The 19209-nt window shown below is 38.6% G+C and overlaps 1 protein-coding gene across 5 annotated transcripts in view; it reads right to left on the reverse strand.

The window, feature by feature from the left end:
• Positions 1-19209, reverse strand: part of SLC41A2 (solute carrier family 41 member 2) — a 67408-nt gene that overhangs the window by 11705 nt on the left and 36494 nt on the right. For all 5 annotated transcript variants that reach the window (XM_075428490.1, XM_075428489.1, XM_075428487.1 and 2 more), the window contains 4 exons: positions 18882-19029; positions 18251-18330; positions 3852-3983; positions 2045-2193 (listed from right to left, as the gene is read on the reverse strand). In XM_075428490.1, the coding sequence (XP_075284605.1) occupies positions 2045-2193; positions 3852-3983; positions 18251-18330; positions 18882-19029 (509 nt within the window). The remainder of the gene's footprint in view (positions 1-2044; positions 2194-3851; positions 3984-18250; positions 18331-18881; positions 19030-19209) is intronic.

Consider the following 19209-nt stretch of genomic DNA (forward strand, 5'->3'; position numbering starts at 1 on the left):
TGTTCAAGATTTAAGCATTAAAGCAAGCTTCATCTCTGAAAGTTTTGAACCTCTTCTAATCAGAAGTATGCAAAACTACAATAATCACTACTAGAAAAAAAAGCAAGAATAACTAAAATGGGGAAAAGAATCTATTAAATATTTTCAGAAGGTGTTATAAGACTTGGGGCTCCAAACTGCAGCTCTGCCAAGACCCATGAGAAGCTATAGTGTGCAATACTGTTACTCAGTTTCAAAGTAAATACATCCCAAACTGCCTATTATGCCTAAAGACAGAAGACGAAGAGGAAAAAAATCATCTATAAAAGGGAGAGGGGAAAAAGAAAAATAAGCTGTACGTCTGCTTTATAGGTGAAAAATGAAAAAAAATCAGGTGTTGCCCTATGGAATGCAATGGAGATGCACGACTGCAAAACTGAATAATCAGACCTGGAATTTGTAAAAATCCATTTTACATGAGTATATGTGCTGATGCTGGATATGAATTAGTGTGATCTGAAAGTCTTGCCCTAATACCTTAACTTGGTTTTCAGCTGAACTTCTGAATTTCTCATATCTTACCCTATGCTTTGCTGCGGAAGAAAAGGTTTGCATCCCTGAACATATTATGACTGCAGTTCTGTCAACAGGACTGTATGGATGTCATATGCATTTATGAATTTAGGTTGATTCTCATATGAAATCTCTGAAGTCTAATAATGGCTGAAATCACACTGCAGTCTTACCTTCCGCAGAGGCATTACCAGGGACTCTTTCCCCAGCCTAATGTTAGGATTACAGGAATTTAGTATCACTGCAAGAGCCGAGTCCTATAAAAACTTGAATGAAATGGGCCAAAGGATTCAAAAGTTATTAGAAAGGACAGACAGATAGAACAGACAGAGTGAAGGAATAACATAATTTTCTCAGAAAAATACATTACAAAACCAGTGATAAGGCTGGAAACTAGGAATATTATCTAAGAGAAAAATTAAAAATAATTTTTAACTTTTAGTATGACATTCTCACTGGCAAAGGCTGGAAGTTATATTCTACCAAAAAAGTATAGAATTCTTATACAAAATTAAAACAGTAACAGTTTCAAAGCCTACCTTTATTGAAATAGCAGTGTGATAAATAGAGAAAGATAATTCAGAACATTAAAAATTATAATTTTTACTAAGTGTTGACTGATGATAATGTTGTTTGCATTTTAAAACTACAATGGTCACATTTTTAGAAGCTGTATGTATATTTAACTTCTGAATATTTCAACTGTGTTTTTATTGTGTAACATGAACAGTCAGTTTTTCGTTTTAAGGTACAAGGAAACATTATAGTTAATTCAGCCAAGTTTCAGCTAAAAGTTGGCTGTGGGTTTAATAAAAACATTTAATTTTGTATTGCTGATTTCTCTAAGTGAAATTGTTTCACCTTAAGACATTGGTATTTCAAAAGGCATCTTTCAAGAACTGCCCTTGCTGGGTGTGAACAGGCCACTAGGTAAGATCAGCCAAAACAGTGTAACAATATTAGACAATTAATGCAATTACAATTTCTTGTACAGTGATTGCTGTCAGACTAATTTCAACTTTAATAAATATTAAGAATGCAATAAGCAAGCCATAATATTCTCATCTACTGCATTTTTGACTATGTTAACTAAAACAGTAATGTGAATCACTTTAGGAAGTTTCTTTGAGAGTTTTCCTTGATGTATTCATTATTCATAAATGCTAGTTTTCCTTCTCTCCATCTCCCCTCTACTTGATTAAAATGATGGGGGGTTTAGATGCAATGGTTCCAAGAAGCATGTGAAAGAGAAAGTGCAAGATGCCTGACTGGGAAATAAGGCAGTCAAGTGTCTTCTGCAAAGCACTCACAATCCAGACACACCTGTGTAAGCTGTACACATGTAGAGATAATTAGTTACTTCAAAACTGCGCTGAAAGCCTGTATTAACCCAAACCTTCTTGTACTATTCATGAGATTCCAGAAATCATCCAACACTATTTTCTTCACGAACTTCATTATAGAAGCATTTTCAAGTTGTACTTGTTCTTACCTGTAGCAGAGCTGCAAACAAATACACTGCTATAAAGATAGGAGTTAAGGAAGTGTGGCCGCTTTTCATTAAGTGGATAGTGTACAAGAAAATCAGGTGTCCAGGAATCACCAAAAGAAGTAGAACTTGGGCTGATTTGTTGTTTACTCCTACAATAAAAAAATACAAAATTCAGTTAAGCCCTTAAATTACTATATCAGATTTTTATTCATTTTAATATAAAAATCAGTTTTGGAATTCCACAGCATTGACTATTGTGGAACAGCCGGCACTATTTTCTTCTAAAAGACTCCTCAAGGATTTTCACAGGAGGGAAAAAAAGCCATCCCTAGTATCTGCCAGAAAAGTTAAGGAGGGCCCTTCCAGATGAGGGTGCAAACTGCTTCCATTCAGTACTCACGGAATACCATCTACTTTTCCGGAGCTGCAGTAACCTCCTAAAGCCTTCCTAGCAAAGAGGATGTACCTTATTATTTCTAAAAAGTAATCCCACAATTACCATTTTCTCATCTGTTCCAATTCATTTCATAAACATTAAAGTGTAATACATGTTGTTGACACATCATATGTTACTACACTATCAGGAAAGAGGGCAATACAGGGGAGGAATAAACTGTGAAGCAAGACTCTAGAAAGAAAATGACAAGAGGGCTGGAGCACCTCTCCTGCAAGGACAGGCTGAGAGAGTTGGGCTGTTCAGCCTGGAGAAGGGAAGGCTGCAGGGAGACCTTACAGCAGCCTGCCAGTACCTGCAGGGGCCTACAGGAAGGATGGAGAGGGGCTTTTCACAAGGGTGTGTAGTGATAGGACAAGGGGGAACAGCCTTAAACTAAAAAAGGGCAGATTTAGATTAGATATTAGGAAGAAATTCTTCACCATGAGGGTGGTGAGGCACTGGAACAGGTTGCCCAGAGAAGCTGCGGATGCCCCCTCCCTGGAAGTGCTCGAGGACAGGCTGGATGGAGCTCTGAGCAACCTGGTCTAGTGGAAGATGTCCCTGCTCATGGCAGGGGTGTTGGAACGAGATGATCTTTAAGGTCCCTTCCAACCCTTACCATTCTATGATTCTATACTTGGCTTAGTAATAATATTAGATATAAAGTTTGGTTCTAACAGGAGATTGGTTTGAAGTCCTGAGGTTAAATGACAAAAGTTAGAAGCAGGTAAACAAGCTAAGGGAAGATGAAGGTTGAGCCTATAGGAAAGATGGGGACAATCTTTTTAGTAGAGACACCAGTGACAGGACGAGGGGTAATGGTTTTAAACTAAAACAGGGTAGGTTTAGGCTAGATATAAGGAAGAAATTCTTTACAATGAGGGTGGTGAAACACTGGAACGGGTTGCCCAGAGAGGTGGTGGGGGCCCCATCCCTGGAAACATTCAAGACGAGGTTGGACAGGGCTCTGAGCAACCTGATCCAGTTAGCGGTGTCCCTGCTCGCTGCAGGGGGGTTGGACTAGATGACCTCTAGGGGTCCCTTCCGACCCAAAACTTTCTATGATTCTATGAAATCCTTCTGAGTCAGTATCACCAGTACCCTGCCTCATGAGCCCCTATCTTCAACCCCTGCCAAGGTTACACCTTTCCCTGTGTTCATCTCCGTGCATCACCTCCCACGGGGAGTTCCTTGTGATTCCCACAGGCAAACAGCTGCAGACAAAGGAAACTGCTAAGCCTCTGCTGCCTTTAAATTGCAACCAAAAGTTCGGTTAGTTGCTGTGTGTCACTGGGGGTACAGACTGGCATACAGGGGGAAAAACAGCAGACATGAGACAGTAGTTTTAACAATTAACTGACTAATACATACCTGTACCGTAATAGGTTTTGCATGGATAATAGCAACCCTTGGCTTCTTCTGGCAGTTCTCCAGGAATGCTATGTAAATGGAGGTAGGTAGAAATTCTGCTAGCCTGAATAGCTACTAGATTACCACCAATACCTGGAACACAAAAGGGAACAAGTGGTAAATTTTCAACTATTTTTTTCCTCTATTAGGCAATATTTTTGCAAATTTACCAACTTTCTCTATGTTTACCAGTCTCCTGCATACAAAAGCCAAAAAGAGAAACATCTTTAGAATGTGTATTAGTTATAGACAGGCTAACATCAAGCACTAAAATAAGTCAAAAAACTTGGGCTATAATTTGGTGCATTACTGGGTATTTGGAATATCCATACTGGAAATCTGGGTATTTGGAGATGAGTTTTAATTCAGGGTAAGTGCAAAGGATTCCTCCAGAAGGTTCCATCTGATGCCTTCTCATAGGTGAATCTTCCTTTTATTGCTCCCTCTTCTCTGGAAATCCCTCTTGGAACAACAGAAGTACTACATAGTTGTGCCACTGCTGGATTACCTTTTCCTAGGTCAATATTGCTGGCAAGTATAAATAACGCAAAGCAGATGTACTCACTACCACAAGCATATATGCAGATTTCACACACAGAATCATAAGGCTGGATCAGACTTCAAGAGCTAATCTATCCATGCCCCTTTGCCACAGAGCAGCATTAACTACAGTCTTCTGCCATTCATAATTCAGACTAAAAGGACAAGTGTCTGAATAACTGATTTTTAAAAGAATGCTAGTGATGGAGAGTCTACCTTCTCCGTGACAACTGCTGATATACTTCCCATTAAAAAAAAAGATTTCTATGAAACAATTTCTGTGAAACAAACCACACTAGGATGCAAAGAGAAGTGGCTGGCATTGTTACCAAGCCACTGTCCATAATCTTTGAAAAGTCGTGGAGATCAGGGGATATCCCTGATGACTGGAAGAGGGTAAACATCACACTCATCTTCAGCAAAGCGTTTGACAGTTTCCCACAGCTTCCTCCAAGACAAACTGGCAAGTTAAAGACTGGATGGGTACTTTGTGAGATGAGTGGGAAATTGGCTAACAGGTCGCACTCAGAGGGTTGTGATCAATGGCTTTTACTCAGGCTGCCAGGCTGTCACAAGTGGGATCCCCCAGGGATTGATACTGGGCCCCACACTGCTCAACGTCTTCAAAAATGACCTTGACGATGGGGTTGAAAGCACCCTCACCAAGTTTTCTGATGACACCAAACTGGGTGGTGGGGTGGACAAATCATGTCAGAAGGGAGAGCCATCTTATGCAGAGACCTGTACAGGCTGGAAGAGTGGACTAGTAAGAACAGTAAGAAGTTCAACAAAGACGAGTGCACAGTCCTGCACCTGGGACAACAGAACCAAAAAACCCAGCACAAGCTTGGATGTGGCTGGGGAGCAGCCCTGCTGAAAGGGACGTAGGGGTCCTGGTGGACGAGATGAACATGAGTCAACAGTGTGCTGCTGCAGCAATGACAGCAAATCGGATCCTGGGCTGCATCCATCTCTACTTGCAGAAATAGAGATATGATCAACCCACTCTACTCAGTGCTTGTCAGACCATACCCAGAGTACTGTGTTGGGTCCCGGTCCCCATAATTCAAGAAAGACATCAACAGACTGGAGGTCGAAAGGAGAGCCACGAAGATGATCAAAGCACTGGAGAACCTGCCCTATAAGGAAAGACTGAAAGAGTTAGGTCTTTTCTCCATGGAGAAGAGAAAGCTCATCGAAGACCTCATCACAGTTTTCTAGTACTTAAAGGGTGGCTACAAAGAAGATTGAGGCTCTCTCTTCACAGGGAGACACATGGCGAGGACAAGGGGCAAGGGGTATAAGTTGCACCAGAAGAGGTTTCATCTTAATATAAGAAAGAAATATTTTACAGTGAGAACAATCATTCACTGGAACAACCACCCCAGGGACATGGTGGAGTCCCCACCACTGCAGGTTTTCAAGACCTGACTGGACAGGGTGCTAGATAACCTCATCTAAGCTCCCTTTCCCATGAAATGTTGGGCCAGATGACCTTTGGACGTCCCTTCCGACCTGGGCTGTTCTATGAAATCTTACTTCAGTTAATAGAAAACTAAACCAATTTGTTATATCTACATTACAGAATGCAGTGGCACTAGCATAAAATTCTTCTACTGCTGTTAAACTCTAGATTTGTCTACTTGCATATCAAGCATATGCTTTTTTCCCCCAGATGCTTTACACAGCAATGGGTTGCTCTGAGAAGATACAATTAGGCAGAAGTAACACAGATCTTGACCCTACTTTGGAAAGAAAAAACTCTTGATTATTGTAGTTCAACTGATTTGATTATCTGATGCTAAGGGCTTTGTTTGGCTGCAGAACAAATGTCTGTGGTCACCAACAGACGCTATTTGCCAAACTCTTTTGAGGACTATGGAGTGGTTAGGACAAATATCTAGCATTCAGAATTCAAAAGATTTCCTGTATCACCACTGCTTAAAGACAATTAATGGCAGAGCCTAACAAGGGAGTAAGACTTTTAAGCAAAAGGCTTCAGATATAAATCAGGAAATAAGGTAAAAAAAGTCACAGAGATGGCAGAAAGAACTGTTTATGAAACTTACCTGCATCTTCCCCGTCAGGAGATACAGGGACAAAATGTGAACTACCAAAAGGTTGAGTCAGTCTTTGCAAAGAAAATTAACAAAACAGTAGCTTTTTTCAGACAACCTACAGAATCATAAGCAAAATAAGGGGTTTATATAAACTACAAAAGGGGTTTAAAATGATTAAAACCAATCTAAGTAGGGTCCAAAATCTGTCTTTTGATTGAGATCAATAATTTTGAGACTTCCGACAAACAAGAATAATGTATGGAAAGGGAGGCAGAAATAAAACTAAAGATCACGGCACTACATTTGGATGGGAATCAGATCATTTCTATGACTGAATTAGAAAAAGCTGTTATGTAAAACTGCTTCTTAATAAAGCAACAGAGCTGGGGATAGTGCCACGTGACTAGAAAATACGAAACGGTTTCTGCTTAAAAAAGAGGGAATAAAAGCAACCTAGTTAATTACAAGCAGGCTAACAACTGCAATAACAAAGACATTCAAAACAACATTAGAAGAAAAAATTAGTAAACTATTTTCTCACTATCCATATCTATTATAGCACTACAAGAAGGAATTAAAGATAGAAGTAAGTAGGGCTGTTTTTCAAGGTATGTTTTGAGGTTTGTAGCAATTCAACCATAAACTATGTTCGCACAAATAAAACAGATTTCAAGTGTTTCCTAGGATGTATGCAATCTCCTCTTGTGACTGATAATTATCTGCTTCAACAAATTCAGACAATCAAAAATATAATAGATATTATATATACCTCTTTCCCTAATTAACAACAAGGGAAACTGAGTGAGAAAAAAAGAATTAAGGAAAATGGAAATTTGTCCATTTGAAATGGCAATTAAAAAATCTGCTGGACAACAGAAACATGGACAAATCTATGAAAAAAAATGTATGAAACTGGTTGTAAATCCTTTGACAGGTAGCTATTGATCAAAAATCTTTTTAGTTTTATAACCATTGCTTAGAGAAAGTATGTCCCAAGCCCTACTGTGCATTTAGATAACAAGAAAAATGACTGAAAAGTATTAAAAGTGATTCCAAAACAAACCAGCCAGCCATGGGACACTGGTAAAAGGAGGTGACACCTGCTCTGCAAAGGAAGATGACATGCTAACCAAAACAGCCAGTGTGAAGCGTGATATCAAGAGGTGTAATGTTCTCTTTTCTATTTTAATTACAGCAAAGCTGAGCACACAGAATCTATTTCAGCTGTCTGGAAATGCAACATTCATATGTTAAGCAAAATGATTTAAAATTTAATTTGGTCTGGGTCTCAATAGCAGTGGTATATTTTAACTCATAGAAGATAGGCAGGTGTACTGAAGTGTAAAAAGCTTCTAAAATCCATACATCCTGCTCAGTCTCAACCAGCCGACAACGTATGGTGATAGACAACAGCAGTCACGCTGTCTTTCAGTTCTGTTCATTCATCTATGAGTTCTTCCTTCTAATTATTTTTGAACCCTTGGGACAATTTCAACCACATAAGACACAGGACAGAGATACTAACTACCTCCAAGTATGGTTAAATAAGCTAACAAAAAGGAAACAGTGGCTAGGTAAATAAAGAGAAAGATTCAAACTTGTGCCCTCAGTGAGACAAAGGCATTAATATGAGCCTTACAGTTAACAGCATAAGCATGCCAGCTGGCCAGTCAGCACCTAGCTTGGAGCTAGGCGTGACGCCTCTTGCAGAAGGAGAATGGAGAGAAGGTTGTGAGCAGCAGATATTGCAGAGACAAGAGGCCATAGGAAACACTGGGGGCTGAAAGGGCTATCAGGTGCTCTGAAAACTCAGGATAGGAACAAATCAGCACGGAATCAGGTTTCATTATTCTGCTGGTCACAGAATGAGTTGTATAAAGCTGTGCTTGCATTGAATGAACCACTTCGATATGTACAGAGATACTCCGTTTGTTTTGTAACAGCTGTTATTATGCATCTGAAGTTATCTTGGCAATATCAGATTAATCAGATCTCTGCAAGAAGCAGAAAACAGATAAAACTGCGTAGGTTGACAAGATGTCAATACACAAAACTGACAGCTTCTCAGCATCTTCTGAATGCATAAAATGGCCGCATGCTCAGCAGCTGCTCATATTACGAAAATCTCTGTAGATATCTATGAGGACTGTTTCCATGAACATTTTACATCGTAAAATTTTTTCCCTGGAAAACAGTATTGCAGTCATCATAGCAAATACTTTATAACGAAGACTAACTTCGTTAGCTTCTTTTCCTTCTCATGAGAACTACAACACAGAGGAAAATAATTAATTTCAAAAGTAAAATCCTGCAACTGTTCTGAATTCCTCTCAGAACAGCAGATGTGTGTCACTTCAACATGAGAGTGCTACTTTGTCAATAAGCAGAAGAGACATTGTCTGCTAAAGTGTGAAGGATTTCATGCTGACTTACAGCATTAAAGGAAAATTGAAAACCTCCTCATTTTATTGAGCCAGGTAAGGGCTAAGCAAGAATAAATACTTCCAAAAATTGTTATTACAGTTCTTTTTTGTCTAACAAGCACAGAAAACCATATTCAAAGTAGAGCCAAAATCATGTTATTTAATTGCAAATAGGCCTAGAGGCACAATTCTATTAATCATTATCTTGAAAAAGAAAAATAGAAGTAACTATGCTATTCTGAAAACCACATTTAAAGTACTTTACATCAACATCTTAAAGAATATTTCAAAGCAAATCTGTTTCACCACCGTCACTACAGATAAAAAAGCAGAAGTTAAGGGAAGCTGGATGGGTGCTCCTGATGCAGACTAGTCTAAGCCCATCCTGTGTTCTGGGTAACACATTGGGTTGTTTTTTTTCTCAGATCTGATACTGCATTTTTTGATAAACAGGGTAACATTTGCCAGGGAAAACTGGGAGGAGTGGCTGATAAACCAGAGCATTGTACTGCATTTCAGAGGGTAGTAGATAGGCTGGAGAATTGACTCAAGAGGAATCTCATGAAGTTCAATGAGAGGAAACTCAAAGTCCTGCATCTGGGTTGGAATAACCCCATGTGCCAGTACAAGCTGGATCATCTGGAAAGCAGCTCTGCAGAGAAGGACCTGGGGGTCATGGAGGACAAGAAGTTGACTGTGACCCTGCAATCCACCTTCACCGCAAAGAAGGCCAACAGCATCCTGGGCTACATGAGGAAAACAATCCCCAGCAGGCCAAGAGAGTGGATACTTCCTCTGTACTCCACACTGGTGAGGTCACATCTGGAGTACCATGTCCATTTCTGAGCTCCCCAGTACAAGAAATGGACTTACTGGAGCGAGTCCAACACAGGGCCACAGGGACTGCAGCATCTTTTATATGAGGAGAGGCTGAATGTTATGACTGTTCAGCCTGGAGAAGAGAAGGCTCAGGGAGATCTTATCAAAATACTGGAGGGGAGGGATGAAGGCAAGGGAGCCAGGCTCTTCTCAGTAGTATCCACTGACAGAACAAGAGGCAATGAGAAAAAATTGAAACACAAGATATTTCATCTGAATACAAAAAACCCCACTTTTCTTACAGTGAGTGTGGTCAAACACTGGAACAGGCTGCCCAGCAAGATTGTGGAGTCTCCATCTGTGGAGGTACTCAAAACCCTACTGGACACAGTGCTGGACAACCTGCTCTAGTGGATCCTGCTCGAGGAGGGGGTTGGACTAAATCTCAAAAGGTGTCTTCCAACCTAAATGATTCTGTGATTTCATAAAAAAGTAAATAAAGCCACCTTTTCCTCCCAGCTCTGTTTCAGATGTTTCAAATGAGCAGAACAAGCACTGGACTCTAAATTCTGAATCTCGAGCAGACAAGGTGCTTGTCTTCCTGTGATTTTCCAAGGTAGCTCACTGTCTTTCAGACACCGTTGGGAGCCCCTTTCTCAGGGTTTTAGTTTATCTGCAGAAGGCCAGGCAAGCAAAATCAAGGTGTTCCAAAGCCAAAGTTCATAGTAGATACACCCCTCTAACCTATCTGTAAATTCTCCGTGGGTAGAATTAGTATAAATTATGATGCAGTCAAATAATATGAATATTATTCTTCCTCTCAGAAATTCAACGCCAATCTCTAATTCAATGCCACAAAGCATTCCCTAACTAAACATCACTTTGATAATTTGCTTCATCCTTGGCATATAATGAATACCTGGTAGTCTTATTTAATATTCACTATTCAAATTTTGGACTGAAAATTTGTTTCCTTTCTGCTTTTCAGTGGTGCTTGTCACTATAAATCTGAATGCTTTAAAAACATAGATGCTTTTATTTTTAAAACATACATGTTTAGGGCTACAAGGATGGTGAGGGGACTGGAACATCTCCCCTATGAGGAGAGGCTGAGGGAACTGGGCTTGTTCAGCCTGAAGAAGAGAAGGCTGAGAGGGGACCTTATAAATGCTTACAAATATCTGAAGGGTGGGTGTCAGGAGGATGGGGCCAGACTATTTTCAGTGGTGCCCAGTGACAGGACAAGGGGCAATGGGCACAAACTGAGGCACAGGAAGTTCCGTCTGAATATGAGGAAGAACTTCTTCCCTCTGAGGGTGACGGAGCACTGGAACAGGCTGCCCAGGGAGGTGGTCGAGTCTCCTTCTCTGGAGATATTCAAGACCCCCCTGGACAAGGTCCTCTACAACCTACTGCAGGTGACCCTGCTTCGGCAGGAGGGTTGGACTAGATGACCCACAGAGGTCCCTTCCAACCCCTACCATTCTGTGATGTGAAGTGATATATCTGTACTTTCTGCAAAGAGCATTTTTCAGTTTTGGATATCCAGTGTAAAATATTTAAGTCTTTTTTTCCCCAAAAAATGTTTTAGTATTTAAAGCAGACTTCTCAATAATTTCATTTGTATCAATAAATGTTTAGTATTTCTGTGGGTCAGATCCAGAATCTCTAACCAGGAATTCCAGATTCTCACTTGTTTAGCACCATGTGAGAATTGTATGGTAGGTAAGAGCAATTTTCCAAAGCACTATTCAACTACCTTATTTGTAAAGTCACTTCCTTTCCTGTAGGTCCCCATCTCATTCTTCCTTTTTTGTTTTTATTAAATATATATAAATGAAGAAGGGTTCCTGCAGAAAACGGCCTGCTATGAAAGCACTGAGACCACAAGATAAAGCCTACATACGCGGCTTTAATGACCAGTGCCACAACTGTTCATGAGACTATAAAGAACAGCTGCATGATGAGGCACACAAATAATTGTGTAGGAATGGCAAACCATATGCATATCAATTCACTGAGATTAAAGATTTTCTGAAATCCAGTTCTATGGAGAGAGATTAACCAGCGACAGAATACCACACTGTCCCCAAGCATCTACAATATAGCTTGTGCAATGGGACAAGAATCAATTAATACTCACACAAGGGAAAAATTAGGCCAACACAATTCCCAAATTGATTTTTCTTGTAAATCTATCAAGAGAAGGAAGGCAAGAATATTCTCACTTTTCTGCATTCCTGCATACAATCCATAGCTCAAAATAGTCAGTTGCACCAATTAGTCTTTCTGGAGTTCAACAACAACTTGCTCTTTGATGTCATTTGTATTACAAAAATGAAATGAAAAGGAAGGAGAAGAATCTCAGTTACAACAGTGACCAAAAACTTGAATTTTTTGAATAACTGGATTATCTTTCAGAAAATTTAAAATCAATTTTTGCCCTGACCGCTCCATCACTAACTTCAAAAAGTCATGTTTTATGCAAGTGAAGTATTAAGAACAGAAGCCTAGCTTAACTAGGTACTTTTTTACGTTGTTTTTTGTATCCATATATCTTCTCCATTCCTTTGTACTTTGTAGCATTTCTTTTAATACTTCAAAATGTTTTGGGGGAAACAGTTGGAAATTATTAGCTTTTTCTCTAGGGATGTTTTCTAAGAAAGGTGTTTGAGACAACATTATATAGGCAAACTATTACATTTTAAAATGGAGTAGTTTATGTTTCATTTGGCTTATAAATAATTTATTTCTTAAGCCTAATTAAAAATTGTTCCATGATTGTCAAAAATTAAAATATTCTGGATATTATTTTGACATGAAAACTAGTAATTACTGAAATCTTGTAAGAAATTTATAAGTAAGATGTAACAGAAAAAATACTTGTCTCTAATAGCATAGAACATACAGATTTACATGTACAGTCTAGCAGCTAAAAAGAAGTAAAACTATCACCCAATAATGCATCAGAATGAAATATCCAGAATCAAAACCCTCCTCCTTTTTCATGTGAAAATAAGGACTGAATTATAAAATTTTCGTACAGTATAAGTGCCTTCTGAGACTATCACATTCTTTCCAATTCAGGATACAGAAATATTAATTTGTTACCCAGCCAAATTGCTCTACTTCCATACAGGTACACTAATGCTATCCCTTGTAATTTACGGAAGCAAATAGCAGATGCTCAACTGTCTGAGACAATGGCTATCTTCTAATCAAAGCACATCTCTGTTGTGTGAAAGTTGAGGGTACAACTATGCTATGAGAGATTAAAATATACAATGTTATTAAAAAATGCATTTTCTTTTTTGAGGACGAATAGTTCCTGAGTGTTTCCTTTCCATATTCTCCAAAGCACCCAATTTACAGTGAAAGCTCTCTGAAAAACCTGCAAGTTTGTCATTCAATTTATCCTACTAATAGACAAAAAAGGTACGGTTTGGGGAATATACTACATAAGCTTAACTTTCATCTCCCAGACAACAGACATTCAGTAAGCTTTGCATTAGATTTTCTCCTATGGGCTTCTCATATTCTTTGGTCTACATTTATTCCCTCCAGATATCAAATAATCTCACAATATGTACAGCTAAAGAGTAACAAATACTACAACAGTTTTATGTTACCTTTAAAGAGCATTGCTTCAAACTATGTGTAAAGGTAAATTATTTTACAGAAAGACTGCAAAACATTTCTGATTTTCAGATGTTTTCAGAATTAATTTGCAGAACATCCATTCTACAAAATGCATAAAAATGGGGTAAGGTCTACCAACATGTTTGTTATTAGGCAGTAACTCCTGAAAAGCAAATACTTAGAAGATATCTTGCAACGTTTTGTTTAAGCATACAACAAAAATGGAGAGGAAAGTGGCACTATCTGGTAACCGCACCTTTATTCATTTCAGTTGCACGTTCAGAAGCATATAATTGTTTAAGGCGTTATCTCTTTTCTGCACAAAAGGAACTCGGTTACTTGCAAATTGCAATTCCTGAGCCATATTCAAGACACTATGATGCTGTAAGAGGATTAGCAGATTTTAACCATCTCGTCCATTAGAAAACATAAAGATCAACTCGAGTATCTAGGCTGAAGCACAGTCATGCTTGGGCTTAGCTATTTTATTCAGAACTTCAGTGCATCAAACACAGACATCTAAATCTCAAGTAGTTTGTAAATACCAATGGCTGAAACCACAAACCAATTAATTTCTTTTTAAAAAGCAAAGTTACAATTTAACCCAACCAACCATAGAACTAAAAACAATTATTCATCTCAAGAAATGTGTTTAATGGCGGAAAAATGGAAAAGTAGTCGTGAAATACTTCTGGTCACCAGCAGTAAAGCTGACTATAAATGCCTGCCTGCTTAAGAACTATTCTAACATTCTTGGCAAATATTTGCAGTTCTTGTTAATAGGGGTAGGAACCTTTGAGGTTGTTCAGATTCCAGACTAATATTTCTTAAACCAAGAGATTTATGGCTCCACACTGTAACGTATGTGCTGAAAGTAATTTGTCTCACATCTAAGAATATACAAGTCACTGAGACCGGACGAGGTTGAGAGCTACCCAATGGTGCACACAGGAAGCCTAACGCCTGACAACTTTGCAGTGCGTACTGCTCAGGATTTCGAGATCTGGCAACCGTCACTGGAAAAAAACAGTGACGGCTTGAAATCCTGGACAAATTTACATCGTCCTCAAAATCTGGCTGAACACAATCCCAACAGGTTACAATATTTCTTTCAGGTTTCCCTGGTTTCTTTCAGGTTTTCCGTGTCACAGGAGCAACAAACTTCAACGTAAGAGAAAGGAAAAGGCATAGGAAAAGCATGTTGAGGGGAAAACCCTCAGCTCTTTTCGCTACTTAGGCTTACAATGAGACTTCCAGGGCCAGGAAAGGACTGGTGGAGAAACCTTTCTGCAACAGTAATATTAAAAAGCCATCTGTTAAGTGGTCTAGCACACCTCTTATGTCAGTAAATGAGTGTCAACAGAGGTGCTTTTTTAACTGAAAGATTTCCTAAACTCCAGTTTACTACGCTATACTGACCAGCAATATCAAAAGGCGCCAGTAGAATTACGAAACCCAGGAGAGGCTAATCTAACAACAACCAAAAATTCACCTACCTACAATTTCCTCTTTCAGGAGGTCTACCACAAAAGAGGCCCGCTCTGCATCCTCCACACAGAATGTATTTTCTCTATATTTTCCAATAGAAATGCCTCTATCCATAGCATTCTGAAGGTTAAGGGGGTTAGCACACACACATACAACACTTACACATCACTCCCCTCCATTCTTTCGTGGATGAGGGAAAACCAGAATTCCTTAGGGCTTCTGTTGTTGCCCAGTGGCACTGCACAAGTATTATCGCTATCGGTGATAACAGGCCATGGACCTTCGGCTAACTTTACCTTATGCTACCATTGCAAGACTCTTGTCTGGGCCTATCAGGCTTGTGAGCTTGTTATGAGCTCCAAAATGGAGCTTGGTATGAGGTTTCTCTTCTTACAATGTAGAGTTTAAGTCTGGAATAATAACAAAGGTCCTGAAAATACGGACACAGGACTATAAACAACTTGCCAATAGTCTATTACTAGTCACTAAAGAAGTTTAAACTGTGAGAGTTGGGAAAAGACTGTTTTATGCATAACAAGAAAAGGAGGAGCTAAGCATGAAAAATCCAGATGAACCATGGAGTAAGGCACCTGGTGTGGCTTAGAAAATAACATTCTCAGGCATTGCACAGTAGTCCAGGGGGCAGATGACAAAGGCTAATGATGGTCTAGAAATACAAAACTTCTTATGAAAAAGCAGCATTTTGAATGCAAGTGGTACAATCATCATAGGAATCATCACCACAGGACCACTGCGGGATCCCACAGCTGCAAGCATGCCTCTTGCTGTCCCTGCCTTCTTGAAGGACTCTTTCTCTCCCTGTCTGCTTCAACAGCCCCATCTTTCCCTCTCTTCCTAACTCTTCAAGGATCTTTTGACCTGCCAGCTATCCATCCAGGGCTACATGCAGCTTTTGGCTAGTTCTTTTCCTCTAGAGATAGTTCAAAAGAATGTATGCACATTACCTTAATTCTGTTGATAAAATTACAAAAGAAAATAAGAAACAAAGTGGTACATTTACCCTTTTCTCCAGATACGTGTTTACAGTAAGCTGTCATTCTTAGCAACTAAAATTATTTACTTAAGTCCAATCATCAGCTAAAAATGTTAAAAAGGTAAAATGTAAACAGACAGGCAGCCAGGTTTCATAGCCAATTTCTGTGAAAGAAAATGATGTGACTAGGATGCACAGTTCCACTTACAAGAGCAGTCCATAACTGATACAGGGTAAAAGACCATCACCATTTCAACATCTGGTAGGACGTGTATCCATGAGATCTGTATCCACTGTAGGTAGCAAGTCTAGAATAAGTGAGTCTATAGAGAAAATCCAGAAGTATTCTGGTACTGTACTGGAGCAGAAATAGAAGTCTACAAGGAAACAGTTAGAAACAATCACCAAACAGTTGTTGGCTTTTGTAATCAAGGATGTCATCTAGGAAAGCAGGACCACGGGTAATAGTACTGGTTTGGGTATGCCTGACTAAAACCAAAAAAACTAATCCTCTCTTCTTAGGAAGCAAATCCAGGGATTTATCCAAAAAGGGCTATTATACGAAAAGTTACAGATGTAAAGCAGAAAAAAGTTGAAGATCACATGTCTGCCCTGCTCTTTAGGTATCTGGAAATCAAAATGGAAACACACAAAAGGTAGATGCAAGTACTTGCAATTTTTAATTAATATAAAGGCAAGGCATAGGCAAAGAAGCATAAAGGTTGAAATTAAATTACATTTAGCACGGAATGCAAGTGGCAACACAGAAATGCTTCATATTAGAAGTAAGAAGAAAGGAAATCTAGAACCTTAGTCTGAAAGAAGAACAAGCAACATATGCTATGGAAGACTGAAATACTCAGTTCCTTTTGTCTACTGCCTTCACAAAAATGGTGATATCTGATCACAAACTGATATGTATTAGGGCGTGAGGGTAAGTTAAATTTAGTGCATCCTTAGAGAGCTAGACGAACCATCCATGAATTACCAGTGATCATTTTTGCAAACTGATTATTTTGGAGGTTAGAGAATACCAGAGGGCTGTACTGGGGAAAACAGAAAATGTATCTTCAAAGAGGGCCAAAAAGGATGATCTGGGGAATCTGTATATCAGTGAAATTTACATTCCTACATAAGTATTAGGACAAACTATTAAAAAGACAAATTATAAGCATCTAGAAGATATGAAAGCTGTAAAACAAGAGCTAACATGAATTTGCCAAGAACATGCTTCTGTCAAAACAACATGATTTCCTCCTAATGGTCACAGCAACAGATACACTCTCAACTGTAGTAAAACTTAGCAAATTGGCAAGCTCTGGAAAATTAATCATATCAGGGCAATGTGGTTCAAACTAAAACTCAGTGTCCATATTAACATTTTATTATCAAGGTGGAAAACAAGTGGTCGTAATTCATTTAATTGATAGCTTAGAAAACAGAATAGAATATACCCATATGGAATTTGCAATAGCTTAGAATAACAGAATAGAATATACCCATACAGTATTTGCAAAGGCCAAGTTAAGTCAAAAACACTCTGTACGCCAAAAATTAGACTTCAGAATCATCTTGGTAATTGGAGAAATGGTTTAAAAATCAACCATACATAAAAGTGCAAAATAATGTAAATAATCAAATGGAGAAATACAAAAGAGGAAAAGAACAGCCAGGCAGCAATACAGTGGGAACAGATCTGGTGATTACAGTTAGTGCAAACTAAATATGTAACAACTCCTACAGTATGTAGGGGGAAAAAAAAAGCTTTTTCAAACTGCATCAGTCTAGTAAGATACTAACTGTCCCTATAAAATTTGCCTTTTTGTTACCATTAGAAGATAGAACATTTAACTTAGGGACCAAATTTTCACAACTACATTCTTACACACCTGGAAAGTGCATACCAAGCATGGGAAACAACATATTTTTCTTGAGAAATCTGTTTACTTGCCTGTAGCATCCCTGTTAGTTCTTATATCTACGTACATTACATGTAAATAGTAAATTACTGTTATGAAAATTTGCCCTTGGATGTTCATAAGAAACTCCTTTGAAATAAAATTTTATCTACATTTTCCTCAGCCATAACCTTTTCAGTATAATGTTTGATCATTTAATATTGAATATACTGCTTCAGTATTTACACTTTCCATTTCTTAATGCATACTTTAGGTTCCTGCTTCTCACATTCTCTACCATGTTTTAATGGCTGTAGTAAATAAGATCAGGAAGTACTCCTTAGGTGTTCGAATCAATAACTGCTGACATCAAAATCAAGACTTGAAATTAATATACCAGATCCTAATTAGCATAACAGAAATTTAATGTAATGGACTTTTCTCAAACCAAGGTATATCAATTGAAATACAGTAGCATATAATCCTGTCAGAGTCTTACCATTAATTACTGGGGTATAAACAACAATTCCAACTAAGTTAGGATCAGATACAGTTGTGTCCAGAATAAGGCCACCAATACTGAAAAACAAAGTACAATATTTAGAATAAGGCAAGCAGTTACATTAATCAGTATTTCAAAACTTAAAACATCTTCAGCCACAGTTTTCTTCTCAACTTATCTTCCCTCCCACCATTACCTTGTTCTCAGCTACAGACTAACATCGCTATAGTTATTTATATTTTAAAATTGACTTATTGTGTAACAAAGACCATAGAATTTCATCCAGTCACTCCACGTCTAAGATCCATGGTTTTCATGTGACTAAATAATCTCTTAGATCTGTGTGCAATCTCAGCTGGAAACTACAGGAGATGAATAGCTCACCGTTTCCTTCACTTGATACAGCACACTTCTCTGCTCAGCCATTGCCACAGGCTGCTGCTGCCTCCCCCACTCATTCCCACCTGTGACTTAATTTTGTAACTTCCCCGGCTTGGGAAGACTAAAGTTTATTCACACTCTACATTCTAGAGGCTCCTTAAATGTTTCTTTTAAGTACAATCAGGTGTTAAATAATACATATAGACACAGGGTGACTGTAAAGACGAAGCAAGGCAAATAGACTTACCTGCTTATAACCATGGCAGTTATAACAGGCTCCCACCCTGAATGGAGAACAGTTCTGGTAGCTGGGTGTTTGGCAGCTATGACAATCCCCATCGGAGTCAGAGCCAAAAAAAAGGCACCAACCAAAGGAGATACATAGTAATAGGTCTCTAAAATAATAATATGGAAAAAAAAAACCAAAACTGTTTTACTTTCAAGACATTCCTATATGTTTTCCCTAGTTTAGAACTCTAAAACAAATTATAATCTACATCATGCAACTGAGGAATTTTAATAGTCTTTATCACTACTGCACCTAAAGTTCCAACTACTGCACTAAATAAGATGCC

Source organism: Opisthocomus hoazin, chromosome 8 (assembly GCF_030867145.1).
Source record: "Opisthocomus hoazin isolate bOpiHoa1 chromosome 8, bOpiHoa1.hap1, whole genome shotgun sequence".
NCBI lineage: Eukaryota > Metazoa > Chordata > Aves > Opisthocomiformes > Opisthocomidae > Opisthocomus > Opisthocomus hoazin.